Below are 15,319 nucleotides of genomic sequence, written 5' to 3'. Positions count from 1 at the left end.
ACAGTCAGTCACAGGCAATTCTGGTTGCATTTTTCATCAATTAATATCTTACATTATCCTTCGACTATGTTCTGGCCCGTCATCTAGTGGTGAATATTTTTTTGGCCCGATGCCAAACTTACTTGTCGACCCCTGGTGTAGGGTGATGGAAAATAAAGTTTGTACAGTATAAAAACCATTATGCCTATGGAGATTCCCCATAAACCATAAAAAAACAATGTGTGTGTGTGTGTGTTTGTGCAGTATTCATTTTTACCACTGCTCACACTTTATGCTACATAACTGCAAATTTAAACCCTTTGATTGCTGTACGCGTTCAAACTGGAATTTGCATACATCTAATTAAAGCCTCTAGCAGTGTTAGGTTAATGAAAATGCAGTCTGCTAAATACAGACTTGTGCTCTTCCATTACATCATATTCATTCTCACTGCGTGATACACTACCACTTCTCTTGATTTTCAACCTGTCACAATTGTTCGCCTATTCATAAATGCTCCACCTTCTAATCTGTGTAATCTGTTGCATTTGTTACAAAAACACATTTGAGATGTAATAAAGACCTGTCCTGCTGTGATTGTGCTTAGAAAATCACATACTGCGGTATAGGAAATGAGGCTATGTTATTAAATTTTTTTTGCACACAGAGTTTTTGTAGAGAACATGAACAGCACCAGGGGTGTTTACCTTTGCATTTTTGGAAAGAAGACAAACCTGAAAGAAAAGAGAGTGTGGGTTTTGTTTCCACGTAATTTAAGCGTTAGGAGTTGTGACAGCTTTAGAGTCGAGTTTATTTATAATTGGGATAAGCTGGTAGCAGACGAACCGTTTTGAAGCAGCGAGGCTTGAAATGAATGGAAAGAAATGTGGGCATTTTAATTTTTAATCGGTCCACTTCTAAAGCAGACGAAACCAAACAGTGTGTGGCTACTGGCAGAGATGCTAAGATGTGGGCTAATTTAAGAGGTATCAAAAGTGCTTGCTCACAGTGGTTAATAGACTATACGACAGAAAGGAGTTTGGGAATTTATTAATGCAGTAGTCTCATCCACAGGCCATCTACAATCCTTTCACTGACCACTTGATGCATAATGCACATTCAAGAGCTGGACGAAACATTTAGTTTCAAACTGATTGGTAACATGTAACTTAGGGGATTTGAGGGAAGGCAGCAGTCATGCTTACAAGGTTGAATGGACATTTTTGGAGGATAATCTCCAAGTATATCGCCAACTGTACACAAATACCAGAATAGTTTGAGTGTGTGTAGGGAGACCAGCTTGATTAATGTTCACTGCTTCATGGGAGTGGACAGTCACTGCTTCATTTCCATAATAAAAGCGAGTTCTCTGATTGAATTTTTTGGACAATTAACTCACAATTAAAAATGTCTGAATGTCACTGCAGTACAAGTCTCATCTGTGCTCATATGCAGCATGATCTGTTCTCTTCACTAACTTCACTTTCTTTCATCATTTGTTGCTCACTGTATTTAAATCAGCAGGGGCCAGTTGTAGTTTTGTTACTAATTATTGTATTATTGTAAATTTTATCTTACACCCTAATCTTTTTATTTTTTTTGCTCTGCACCATTGAACTTAGTTGAAACATGATGTAACACTTTATTTTAAGGACCTATTCTCTCCATTAACTAGTTATTTATTAGCATGCATATTACTTAGCATATTGGCTGTTTATTAGTGTTTATAAATTAATTAATGCCTTATTCTGCATGACCATGTTTTAGATCCCTTAATCCTATTAATCCTCCATACATAAATTTAACAACTACCTTACTAACTATTAATAAGCAGCAAATTAGGAGTTTATTGAGGGAAAACTTGTAGTTAATAGTGAATATGTGTTCCATATTCTAAAGTGTTACCAAACATAATTAAATCCCTCAAAACCTCCTGTCGCAGGGGCTACATTTGGAAAAGAAATTACGGATTGACTGAATAGCATCAATAAACTCTTAACATGTAAGATAATGTTCACCTTTACATTTTAAGAGAGGGAACTTTATGTGCACAGATTACTTTATTAACAGCTTTTCAACACAAATTCAACTGAAACAGCATGACTCTGTATTGCTGTTTCAGTGTTTTCAGAGAAAATTGCAAGTCAAATAAAATCAATAATAAATGGCTTCACCTGCAGTTTTTACAGTGTTTTCAAATGTAGCTCATCCTATCAGATTTTAAAGCTGGAACTACGTGTTTTATAACTACAGCTTTTGTAATGGCTCAGTTAGTCTGTAGTACAAGTTATCTTATAGATTTTATTATTTAGCTAGTGTTTTACAAGACATCCGTTCTTCCTTGAAATAAAATACTGCAGCAACATAAATCTATCACAAGGAAACAGAACCGTGGGGTGTATCTGATTTTAACTGTGTGAGGACATTTGCTTTGTATAAAGACTTGTTTTATTGTTGTGTGTGTGTCTGTGTTTCATAGTTCATGAGACTCAATGTCTCACATTGGGTATCAGATCACAGCTTTAAGTATCACACAAAGATATTTCTCGTTAAATTCATAAGAAACATGTTGTCAGTTGTTGTCACACAGTACAGCACTTTAACAAGCTTTGTTTTTTGTGGAATTCAGATCTTATGGTTATGGTTTAATTTGTTTTTTTAAATTTCTGTCATCTTATATCTTTTAAATTACATAAGAATGGACACAGTAAAGAAGCATACTGCCTTTTTATTGTTGAATATCCTATCACTTGGAAAAACAATGATGTCCTAATTGAGTTTCATGTTGACTTTAGGCAAACATCTCCATTTACTTTCCATCTATTTGCTATTGGAGATGACATTTGTGATTTTTCATTCCTTTGGGTTTGTGTGAGGTAGTGTTGAGCATGTGGTGTTTTCCACTGAGGTGTAGATGTCATATTTGGACGTTCGTTGTAAATGAAGCATAAATGTCATGTTTTGTGTTGTATTTCTGTGTGACACTCACTGTGACAGCTTGTGTGTCTGTCAATTGTCACACCTGTGGAAACACACTTGGCTCACAATCATTTCTCTTTTTAGAAAGTTAGGCAGTTTTAGTTCACTCGGTTTGAAAAGAAAGCATGGAAACCTTGACAGCCTTAAGTGGGGAAAATTTAATTTTTTAGCCTCAGAAACACTCCAGCTGCTACCAAATATGAACCAGACTTTTCATTAAATATTGGGGGAGATATCTCAACCCACAGAAAAAAAGCATCAGTGCAATTTTCGCTCGCTTCTACAAGTGTGTGAGCTATTTGATTCTCAGGAGTGCTCAGTATCACAAGTGTGATGCTGTACCAGGTGGGGTGCCGAGCAAGTTTACAATGTCAGAAAAAAGCCATACATATGGAGCTGGTTACATAATGTAAATGTCAAAATGTTTCAGGTTACAAATCATGCACTATGGTACATAAGTGATATTTCCATCTAGGGCTGGGTGATATATCGCATGCGGATCTCGTCAGTAAAGCCGGTTCCTTGACTAGCGCTAAATCTCCATCACCTGTTTTCAAATGGAACGGCATTTAATACACTGAGCCGTAGTTCACTTACAAGCTACGCAATATCGCTTTCATTATCGCTGATATATCGCCTTCGATAATGAACGCGATATCGCCCAGCCCTATTTCCATCTGTCAATGCACACATTAAGGGTCTTTGATCATGTGAACTAATTGTTTGCCAAGTAGTTTGCTATATTACATATTAAAAGGAAACACATTTAGTTTACATATGTATTGTATATTTCAATGGTTTAATAAGAAAACAAAACAGCAAGCTGTCTTTTAGCAGAGTCTAGATTATGTAGGTTAAACCTGTACACAAACACTACTGAGCTAATGATATTTTCTATCCCCTGAACTTAATCCTTACAGGAACTTTATTTGCGTTTTTAATTATTTAGTATGGTTATTAATCTATTTTCCTCACGGGGGGCCATTGGCTGGTCCCCACGAAGGAGCTGATTTCAGCTTTTATATTCTTTTGGGGTCATTTGGTCTGCATAAAGTAGGTTAAACCTTCACTGTTTTCATTGCAATTAACAGTATCCCATCTTCTTTTTGCTGTGCATTCTAGAATCCATTTGCTTTCTGGTTGACAGTCTGTAAGTAACAGATATTGAATATTTGACTAATGCCAAAGCAGATCTGACGGATGATTCAGCTTTAGCTGTTCTCTGATGATCAGGAAAACCAATATTGTTTTAGATGAATAACCACAAAACTGCTTAAGGACCATCTACATTTGTAAACTTCAGAGCTCTGGCTCTCCTCTCACACTGTTTGAATGTGCTCTGACTAGTTGTGTGAGGAAGCAGGCAGTAAATTAAGAAAACGTATGAATATTTCATACAATTTATTTATTAATTTATTTTATTTTATTTACTAATAATAGATTTTGCAGATACTTATGACGTTATCAGCCATTGGTAATTGACAATGTTTTTTTAAAGTTTGAGGAAACAATTTTCAAATTGTGTCTTGCCAAACTATAAGCTACTCATTAACACTGACATAATTAACTTTATTGATATAATCTTATTAGAGCAGCAGAGTATATAGGGTTTCAAAAGTTGCTGTTCCCATGGAAACATTAATGGTTCTCAATGTGACTGCCTACTGCCTTGAAGCATTTTGAGTGGCAGGTCTCTTGCATACAGTATACACTGTATGCAAGTATTTTGCAATACGTATTATATGCAGTGTTGGGGAGTAACTAGTTACATGTAACAGAGATATGTGATTTAATTACAAAATATGTGTAACAGCAATCTGTTACAAAAAAAAATATTACAGTTACTTGTGAAAATGTTAACGATTACAAAGGGGGTTACATCTGAATATTTTCACACACATACATATTTGATTGATTTCTTTACCAAAATGCAATGACTGCTCTAAAATACGAGACCGACAGAGAATAGGACACATGCTTATTTGATCACTTTTATTTCCTATTTGGATTTAAGTATATGCTTTTTTTTTTTTTTGCATTTAATCTCAGAATGATCTCAATGTAAAAACAGGTGCTAAAGTCTGATTTTGTGGTGGCTTTTCCATAATCTTAATTAGTGATGAAGGATTTTGAGAAGTCTGACGGTAATCAATGTTGAGTATTACTGTAAGGTTAACACTGCCTGCTATAAATGTGTGAAATTGATGAACAGTTGAAAGCATTTGTTAGAAACTTAGAAAAGTAATCAAATGTAATCAGTTACATTACTTTAATACAGTCATTGAAATAGTTACACTACCTATTACATTTAAAATAGGGTAACTTGTAATCTGTAACCTGTTACATTTCCAAAGTAACCTTCCCAACACTGATTGTGTAAGATAAAAAGTTGCAATTACCTTTTTATTAATATTATTATTATTATTATTCAGTGGTGGAAAAGCATTTCCATACATGTTTCATCTGGAAGCTTGTCTATTTTTTTATACCTTAGATAAAATGTGAAAGATAGTTCCAGAAGCAAGGCTGCTGAGAAAGTGGGTGTTCACTGATGTGCTTTATAGCTGTTGTGCTCATTGTTTCTGCAGTATGTTTTGTTGTTGTGTGTTCACCAACTCTTGCTGTCTGTACTGCTCTTTGTTATGTTCTATACTGTAGCCATCACTGATTTATGAAGGAACAGAGACCCTGCACACACAGGATGTGGTTATGCCTGCTATTTACATGTCAGTACTAAATACAGGTGTAAATAGGGTCCAAAATGTTTTGTGATCACTCAAACAATGATTAAATCTCAGTAAATCCAAGTGATCACATTGTATTTGCAGGATTAGTGCTAATGTGTCCTGATACTGTGTCCCACATTTTTGGAAAAATGTGTGCTTAATAGTGTTGAATATTCTCTTTCAGTGTGTACTTCAAATCTTAAAAGTATATACAACTGTACTTCAGATCATATAATATTATTGAAATAAAAGCCACTTAAGTGTTTTTAAAGAGATTACACTTTCATGACCATGAAAATGCTTTCATCATTTATTCTCTCTCATTTTGTTCCAAATCTATAAGACTTTGGTGAATCTTTGAAACACTAATTAAGATATTTACCGAAATCTGAGAGGTTTCTCTCTCCATTGAAAGTCTAGGTAATCAAAACTTAGAAGATCCAAAAAAAAAAAGCCATAAAGGCATCAAAAAAATTATCAATTTGAATTAATTCATACTTGAATAAAAGTTGAAATTAAGTCTTTTCAGCATAAAAAAGTGTGTATCTTCACAAGACTTTATACCAGTAAACCATTCGATTCACTTGGATTCATTTAAGAAGTTCATCTACACATATGTGATCCTGGACCACAAAACTTAAGTCGCTGGGGTATATCTTAAGGATATATTTGTAGCAATAGCCAAAAATATGTATGGGTCAAAATTATTATTTTTCTTTTTTGCCAAAAATCATTAGGACATTAAGTAAAGATATTTTGTAAATGTCCTACTGTAAATATATCAAAACTTAATTTTCGATTTGTAAAAAGTATTGCTACGAACTTCATTTAGACAACTTTAAAGGTGATTTTCTCAATATTTAGATTTTGTTTTGCACCCTCAGATTTCAGATTTTCAAATAGTTGTATCTAAGGCAAATATTGTCATATCCTTACAAACCATACATCAATGAAAAGCTTATTTATTCAGCTTGAAGATGATGTATACATCTCAACTTAACTGGTTTTGTGGTCCAGGGTCACATATTATGTCAGTTTACATGTATTCAAGCCCCTTTGCAAACCAATTTGAATGAGTTGCTTTGGACCCAGTAACCTGGTTTATGCAAGAGACTACTTCACATACAGAGCTGACATTTACAAAACCAAAGATTTTCAGACCATGATAAAAAAAAACTGTACCTGTGCCTGAGGATTTGCATAAACGAACTGAGCATTGGTTTAGAAAAAAAGGTATTTCCAGTATTGTCTATTAAACCCTGGGTGTTACGGTTAAAGGTGCTCACTTTTTGACATTTCCGATCGAAATAAGATCAAAAACCTTCTGTGTTCGGAAATGAATTTTAACGGAACCCAACCTGCATGAGATTGTGATGCGTTTATTGCTCTTTTTCCATTTTCTATAGATGAAATATGTGGGTGGCTGAAACCAGCCCAGAATTCATAATGAAATATCAGAAGCCATTTAGCAGCAGGTCTTTGGTGGTTTACACATTCTCTGCTGAAGCATCTGCTCACAAACACTAGCGGCTTTGGCTTTGGCAGTTCAAGTATCCCTGGAGGAGATTCCCAGAGAAACTCTCCCAACTGACAAATGATCTCCTGCAGAGAGGAGGTGCTCTCCTCACAGTCACCTGCTGTGTTTGAGTGTGTGTGTGATCTAGATGATGAGTCACACTAAATTTAGCCCTGAAGCCTCATGCTTGGTGTCCCCCAAATTATATTTTATTTTATTTTATTTTTTTATTATTACTTTTATTTTATTACAAACCCGATTCCAAAAAAGTTGGGACACTGTACAAATTACGAATAAAAAAGGAATGCAATAATTTACAAATCTCATAAACTTATATTTTATTCACAATAGAATATAGATAACATATCAAATGTTGAAAGTGAGACATTTTGAAATGTCATGCCAAATATTGGCTCATTTTGGATTTCATGAGAGCTACACATTCCAAAAAAGTTGGGACAGGTAGCAATAAGAGGCCGGAAAAGTTAAATGTACATATAAGGAACAGCTGGAGGACCAATTTGCAACTTATTAGGTCAATTGGCAACATGATATAAAAAGAGCCTCTCAGAGTGGCAGTGTCTCTCAGAAGTCAAGATGGCAAGAGGATCACCAATTCCCCCAATGCTGCGGCGAAAAATAGTGGAGCAATATCAGAAAGGAGTTTCTCAGAGAAAAATTGCAAATAGTTTGAAGTTATCATCATCTACAGTGCATAATATCATCCAAAGATTCAGAAAATCTGGAACAATCTCTGTGCGTAAGGGTCAAGGCCGAAAAACCATACTGGATGCCCGTGATCTTCGGGCCCTTAGACGGCACTGCATCACATACAGGAATGCTACTGTAATGGAAATCACAACATGGGCTCAGGAATACTTCCAGAAAACATTGTCGGTGAACACAATCCACCGTGCCATTCGCCGTTGCCAGCTAAAACTCTATAGGTCAAAAAAGAAGCCATATCTAAACATGATCCAGAAGCGCAGGCATTTTCTCTGGGCCAAGGCTTATTTAAAACGGACTGTGGCAAAGTGGAAAACTGTTCTGTGGTCAGACGAATCAAAATTTGAAGTTCTTTTTGGAAAATTGGGACGCCATGTCATCCGGACTAAAGAGGACAAGGACAAACCAAGTTGTTATCAGCGCTCAGTTCAGAAGCATGCATCTCTGATGGTATGGGGTTGCATGAGTGCGTGTGGCATGGGCAGCTTACACATCTGGAAAGGCACCATCAATGCTGAAAGGTTTATCCAAGTTCTAGAACAACATATGCTCCCATCCAGACGTTGTCTCTTTCAGGGAAGACCTTGCATTTTCCAACATGACAATGCCAGACCACATACTGCATCAATTACAACATAATGGCTGCGTAGAAGGAGGATCCGGGTACTGAAATGGCCAGCCTGCAGTCCAGATCTTTCACCCATAGAAAACATTTGGCGCATCATAAAGAGGAAGATGCGACAAAGAAGACCTAAGACAGTTGAGCAACTAGAAGCCTGTATTAGACAAGAATGGGACAACATTTCTATTCCTAAACTTGAGCAACTTGTCTCCTCAGTCCCCAGACGTTTGCAGACTGTTATAAAAAGAAGAAGGGATGCCACACGGTGGTAAACATGGCCTTGTCCCAACTTTTTTGAGATGTGTTGATGCCATGAAATTTAAAATAAACTTATTTTTCCCTTAAAATTATAAATTTTCTCAGTTTAAACATTTGATATCATCTATGTTGTATTCTGAATAAAATATTGAAATTTGAAATTTCCACATCATTGCATTCTGTTTTTATTCACAATTTGTTCAGTGTCCCAACTTTTTTGGAATCGGGTTTGTATTAAAAAAATATATATATTTATTTATTTATTTAATTTTATTAAGTTATTATTTTACTTTTTTATTTTATTATCTTGGTTTTTTTATGCCTAAATGAAGAACTGAACCTTGTGATATTTTGCACACTTTCAAAAACAGTACTTCTTACAGAAATAACATACTTTAAAGAAAATGATACCCCCACCCCCCAGACACATAATTGCATGTATTTTACAATTAAATGAAAAAGTATTATAGAAAATGGTTCAACTAATATTAAAATGCAATTAGTTGAACCATTTTCTTGACCATTTAGTGTGCATCAACAAGTAGTGCATCTTTATATGTAATTTCATAATTACTTTTGTTGTCTGAAAATATGGTTAAAATTCACCGTCAAATGCACTGACGAGTAAATTTATATTTTAATTTGTATATTAAATTACAATATATTTTCATGAAATATCTATTGAATCTAGAGCCATCAAAATTAACGCGTTATTAAAACTTAAGTATTAATTTAAGGTACATTTAGAACAGATAAAAAGTTGAGATTAATCACGAGTTAACTCATGACAATCATGCGATTAATCGGGATTAAATATTTTCATCAAATGACAGCTCTAATTGAAACATTTGTCAAGTATTTCTATAGTTTTATAACTACACATTTGTAATGATGAAGTTGCAATTTAATACATTGAAAATATTAACATTAAATATCAATTAACACACTACAGTTTAAAATTATCAAGTATTTTACATTTGTTTTAGTGTTTGTTTAAATGTACTGTCAAGCAAAAAATAAAACATTATTAAAACACAATTATTTAAAATATACTTTAAATATTTTTTTTTAGTTTGACATTATTACAAAGTCAGTCATGAAAGCATTCTCTTTAAATACACTTAAGCATCCTTGTTGCATTAATGGTATATTATCTGCAAATACAGTTTTACTTTTACATTTTGAAGTACACTACATGTTTTCATTCAGTACAATTAAGCACACTGCAAGGTATCTGAAGACACTGCAGTCTTCCATGTCATGTTGCAAAAGGGTTATAAGTGTACATGCAAGAAATCCTGAAATTAATGCACAAAATGTAAATAAAATAAACAGAATCACTCAGAGATCTATAGTGTATCACAGCAAGTATATATGAGTTGGTATACATAAAAAGCAGAGGAATGAAATGTTCTCGCAATGTTGATGTTGATTAGTGCCCTTAAATTTTCAAATGAAACTTGCACCACTGCTTTTGTGTGTAAACGCTTGTTCTCTCTTCCCTTTTAGGTCACTTGGCGTACCTCCAGGAAGAGGAAGCTGTCCTCTGACTGGCTCGTTGCCCTTTGACCTTATCTATACAGACTACCACGGCCTGCAGCAGATGAAACAGCACATGGGCCTTTCCTTTAGACAGCACAGGTCAGTTTGAGCCTCTCTTCTAAAAACTGAGCTTCTGAACCTCTGGCTTCCAACCATACCGACATTTCTTTGGGTGACTTTTTGAAAAAGTTACAAAACTTTAATTTTGATTCCATTGGGGCTTTAAGCTGCTATGCTTTATAATGGATTCTGAGTCTTTATTGATTTGCTCATGTCAGCAATCACACTGTGAGTTGTCAGTCTCTTCCATCAGTGAGTTCAATAATGAATAGAGATGAACTCAGATACATAAAACACTGATGAGCATAATACTTCAGATATTTACCTCATAAATAATGGATAATATTTGTCTCATCGCTCACACTAAGACCGCCACTTGCATAATGTATTAAAATGATTGGAAGATCAATTAAAGGCCATTTTGCATTTGTCAGTTGTAAAATACAGTATGTCTCTGGATTTCAGTCTGGGAGAGAATAAGACTGATTTGTATTTTGTGTAATAAATCAACCCTGTAGGGCTCAGTCTATTTTTTTATTGCACTGCAATGTTTATAGCGGTCCAAGTCTGAACGCTGTTGTTCTTTCCAAGTGTTACAAAATAAGAGATAATCTAATAATCTTTACATTGCTATTTTCAGACAATTACAAAAAAAAATGCCATACTTATTGCAAAATGCAATAAAATAAAAATATAGATAACATTGATATAAAAAGAAGTTAGCAGAACTTTTGAGTGCTTTTTCGACCTACTTAAAAGGACATAAGCACAACTTTTATATGTAATTACAAAATTAATTTGTCTTTGAAATATGATTTGACAAAATACAAGCATTTTTGGATAAACACAAATATACTTTAACATTATTCCTGTTGAATCTTGTATGTAATGTGTTTAAATACATTAGTATTGATGAAGTACTGAATGAAGATTTAAAATGTACTTGAAAGTAAAACTTTAAAGTGTAGTTGGATGTGATAAGAACATATTGTTTAAAGTATCTCTCTTTAAGTATAATTAAACATTTCCCATTAGTATTATACTTTACCGCCTTTACTGATTCGATTGTGCCATTCGCAATGCTTCATGGGCAGAGTAGGGAATTCTGTCTGATGACTTTATAACACAATTTACATGCTCTCTTTTTTTCTCATTCTATGAGGTAGTATTTTTATTCATCCTGGTTAGTTTCTTTATTGAGCAATTCTTGAAATTTCGATGGATGGGAATGAAGGCCTCTGAGAAGAGTGTGTGGTCACAGCTGCACTCTATTCCCTCATGCCTCCTTATAGGAAGTAATTTTGTTGTGATCTTAAGCTTTAATCTTGTTACCTCCCAAAAAATCAGAGTAAGACTTTGTTGGGATGCAGCGGAATCCCTTTACAGAGGCCTATATATTCCCACTGCTGTATTTCAGAGTGAGTTAAGACTGCAGCACTTTCATAACAAGCAAGCCAAATCAGATAAATACAAACCTACCCTTAAAGCAGTAGTTCACCACAAAACAAAAAAAAAATTATTTCTTCTTTGGAACACCAAAGGTGATGTTTAGCAGAATGTTGCTCTTTCCATACAATCCAAGTAACTGTTGACCGTGCTATTAAGGTTCACAAACCATGAACTATGAAAATAGTCAATATATATGACCGAAATGTTATGTTTGAGTCTGCTGAAGTAATAACTATTTTTGAAGAATAAACTGATATTTAATTGGCTGGGATACACTACTTTAGCTCTCACTTTTCAACCCTCACATCATTATTCCATCTAATCAGACAGAATTTAGCCGACATTTATAGCAGAAATCTATTTAGTTTATGAGTTTAAAGTTTAAGGCTCCACTACTCAAGGCATTTGATTATTCAATTGTCTCTGAATCCCTTTGCAAGACATTTTAAAGCATGTGAAAAAAATTGTATCCCACAATTCTGTCATCACCCTCTTGTTGTCCAAATATTTAAGTTAAATCTGTTCATCATAAAGCAAGTTAACTTTCTGAACTGCAAAAGTTTTGATGGTTTGGACTTTTAGTGGAGAAAAGTACACCTTCATGACCATGTTTCTTAACACACCTTAAACACCAACAACAACAAAAATAAGTGTACACTCTAAAAGATGCTAGGTTAAATACAACCCAGTGCTGGGTAAATATTAGACAGAACACATGCTAGGTTGTTTTCAACCAACTGTTGGGTTAAATGTTTAACCCAACCTTCTGGGCAGTAACCCAACCGCTGGGTCTGAACAACCCAGTCGCTGAGTTCGTCCATATTGTACCTAGCGCTGGGTTGTATTTAACCCAGCATTTTTTAGAGTGTACATTGTAATAATCTCAAATTAAAAGTGTTACTTTAAAGTACAGTTTAAGTTGTTATGTTTAAAATCATTATGTCTCTTAAGTTCAACTAATTACATTTAATATAAATTTAAACTATAAACTATAATGCATTTTCAATTTATTGTAAATAATATTGAGTTAGGTGTCTAAACATTACATTCAGTTTGCACTGAAATACATTCTTTTAAATTACATTATATTTAGTAATTTAGCAGACACTTTTAACTAAAGCGACTTATAAATGAGGACAATAGATGCAATCAAAATCAACAAAAGAGCAATAATATATAAGCGCTGTGACAAGTCTCGGTTAGCCTAACTCAGGATGCTAGGGCTTTTTAGGGAAAGGGAAGGGGTGACCCATACTTGGAATTTGTGCTCTGCATTTAACCCATCCAAGTGCACACACAGTAGTGAACATACACCCGGAGCAGTGGGCAGCCAATGCTGCGGCGCCCGGGGAGCAGTTGGGGGTTCGATGCCTTGCTCAAGGGTCTCACCTCAGTCGTGGTATTGGAGAGAGTGTTGGTTACTCACTCCCCCCACCTACAATCCCTGCCGGACCTGAGACTCGAACCCACAACCTTCAGGTTACAAGTCCGACGCTCTATCCATTAGGTCACAGCCCATTTATATAATAAATAAAAAATAAAGCAAGTCGATAGAATAGAAAAAAAAACGAATTGAAAATGAATAGGTAACGTTAGTGTCAGTGTCACAACTGTGTATGTTCCTGTTTAGTTCCTGTTTGCCCTTATTTGGTTTAGTTCCTGTTCTCATTAGTTAATTACCATTCATTCTGATCACCTGTGTTAATTAATCCTCTTGTTTGCTCCTTTTCTATATGACTCAGTTTCTATATGGTCCTTGTCTCGGATTGATGTTATTTGAATGGAATATTTGAATGGTGTTGATGATCATTCGTTCTGCTGGTTATTCTCCTGTTCTTTGTTTTGGATTACAAGTTGAAATTAATGAATCTTTGTTTACTCCTTCGTCGTGCGCTATTGCTACAACCACGTCCCGTGACAGTCAGAGGGTCTTTTTTTTATGAAAATAAAACAAGTCAAAAGAATAGAAAAAGAATAGAGAACGCTAGTGTGAGAGGATCATTTTTTATAATTAATAAATAAAAAACAAGTAGTTAGACTATTTTTTTAAGTATACTAATGTAATGCATAAATGTATGCAAAAAAAAAAAAACATTCTATTTTATCTATCGGTCTTTTTAAAAAAACAAAACACACACTTGACCCTCTATCAACTGCATATTTATTATCTAACTGCTAGCTTTTCTCGAAAAACTAACACTAGCTTTCTTTTTTCTAATTTCTACTTCTTTCTTTAAAAAAAAAAAACACACCTTGCTATATGTACTGTGTTAGGCTAACCGAGACTTGTCATAGCACTTGCATAGCATTGCTTTTTTTTTCGATTTTGATTGCTTCTATTGTTATCATTTGTAAGTCGCGTTGGATAAAAGTGTCTGCTAAATGACTAAATGTAAATATAATGTAACAACTTAAGAGTCACATGATGTGTGATTTCCTTTTTTGTTTAGTTTTTTTTTTTGCAACAGTTTAAGTCAGGAAATTATGTTATTTTTAAAAAAAATTGGAGTCATGAGGTGTAGTCTGATTATGTACTGATAAGAATATCTGCTGTATAGTCAGTCATATATCATTGCATATTTAATCCCATTAATGAGATTGATATCTAAAATGGAGAGAGATTTAATGACTTCAATTTCACTGTGTTCCTCACACAAAGCTATCATATAGCCTCAGAAGACTTGCAAATTAAAAGCACCCACAGTGGTAGTCCGTTTTGTCTTGTGCATTGCAAGTCAAATGGTCTACCGCTGTGGTGCTTTTCATTTTGGAGCCTGTCAACCCCTGGTTACCATTCACTTTCACTTTATGAAAAATATAGAGCTGTTTGAACAATCAGCAAAGCATCTCCATGTGTGTTGCATGGAAAAAACAAAGCAGCAGAGGTTATTCTCTTTAATGGAGAGCTTTCCGCTAATGTGTATAATCACATTTACAAGACACGCATCGTTTAGTTTGGTGGAATGGGATGTGTGAGAATATTAGCTGGTCTGTGCATCACCACACAACAACAACAACAATTGAGGGTACAGTGTTTTTCTGTCTAGGTGCCACATCCGCGTGATCGACACCTTCGGCACGGAGCCAGCATACAATAATGAGGAGTATGCCACACTGAATGGATACAGGACCAACTGGGGCTACTGGAATCTCAACTGCAAACAATACATGACCATGTTCCGTAAGTCTATGATTGCTTATTACTGGCTGGAACTGCATCATGACACTATTGTCCTGTTAGACCTTACAGCAGAATTTGGCTATGCTCTTTTTTTTTTAATTTCGGTAACTCGTCAGATTAGGGAACACATATTCACTATTAACTAAGAGTTTTTCCTCAATAAACTTCTAATTTGCTGTTTATTGGTAGAAAGTAAGGTGGTTGTTGAGATAGTTATGTTAAGGTATTGGATAGGTTAAAGGGTCTTAGCTCCACTCTGAGCAGCAGTGGCGAAGCTACGG

The 15,319-nt window shown here is 34.8% G+C and overlaps 1 protein-coding gene across 1 annotated transcript in view; it reads left to right on the top strand.

The window, feature by feature from the left end:
* The window catches only part of LOC306868857 (alpha-1,6-mannosylglycoprotein 6-beta-N-acetylglucosaminyltransferase B-like), a gene marked incomplete at both ends in the record, with an annotated part of 148,533 nt that overhangs the window by 120,941 nt on the left and 12,273 nt on the right, over positions 1 to 15,319 (top strand). Inside the window, 2 exons of the mRNA XM_079415273.1 lie at positions 10,316 to 10,447; positions 14,905 to 15,038. Coding sequence (XP_079271399.1) covers positions 10,316 to 10,447; positions 14,905 to 15,038 — 266 coding nt within the window. The remainder of the gene's footprint in view (positions 1 to 10,315; positions 10,448 to 14,904; positions 15,039 to 15,319) is intronic.

Source organism: Barbus barbus (genome assembly GCF_936440315.1).
Source record: "Barbus barbus genome assembly, chromosome: 4".
Classification (NCBI taxonomy): Eukaryota; Metazoa; Chordata; class Actinopteri; order Cypriniformes; family Cyprinidae; genus Barbus; species Barbus barbus.
The sequence above is the reverse complement of the archived record's forward strand: the minus strand, read 5'-3'. Positions and strand labels throughout refer to the sequence as shown.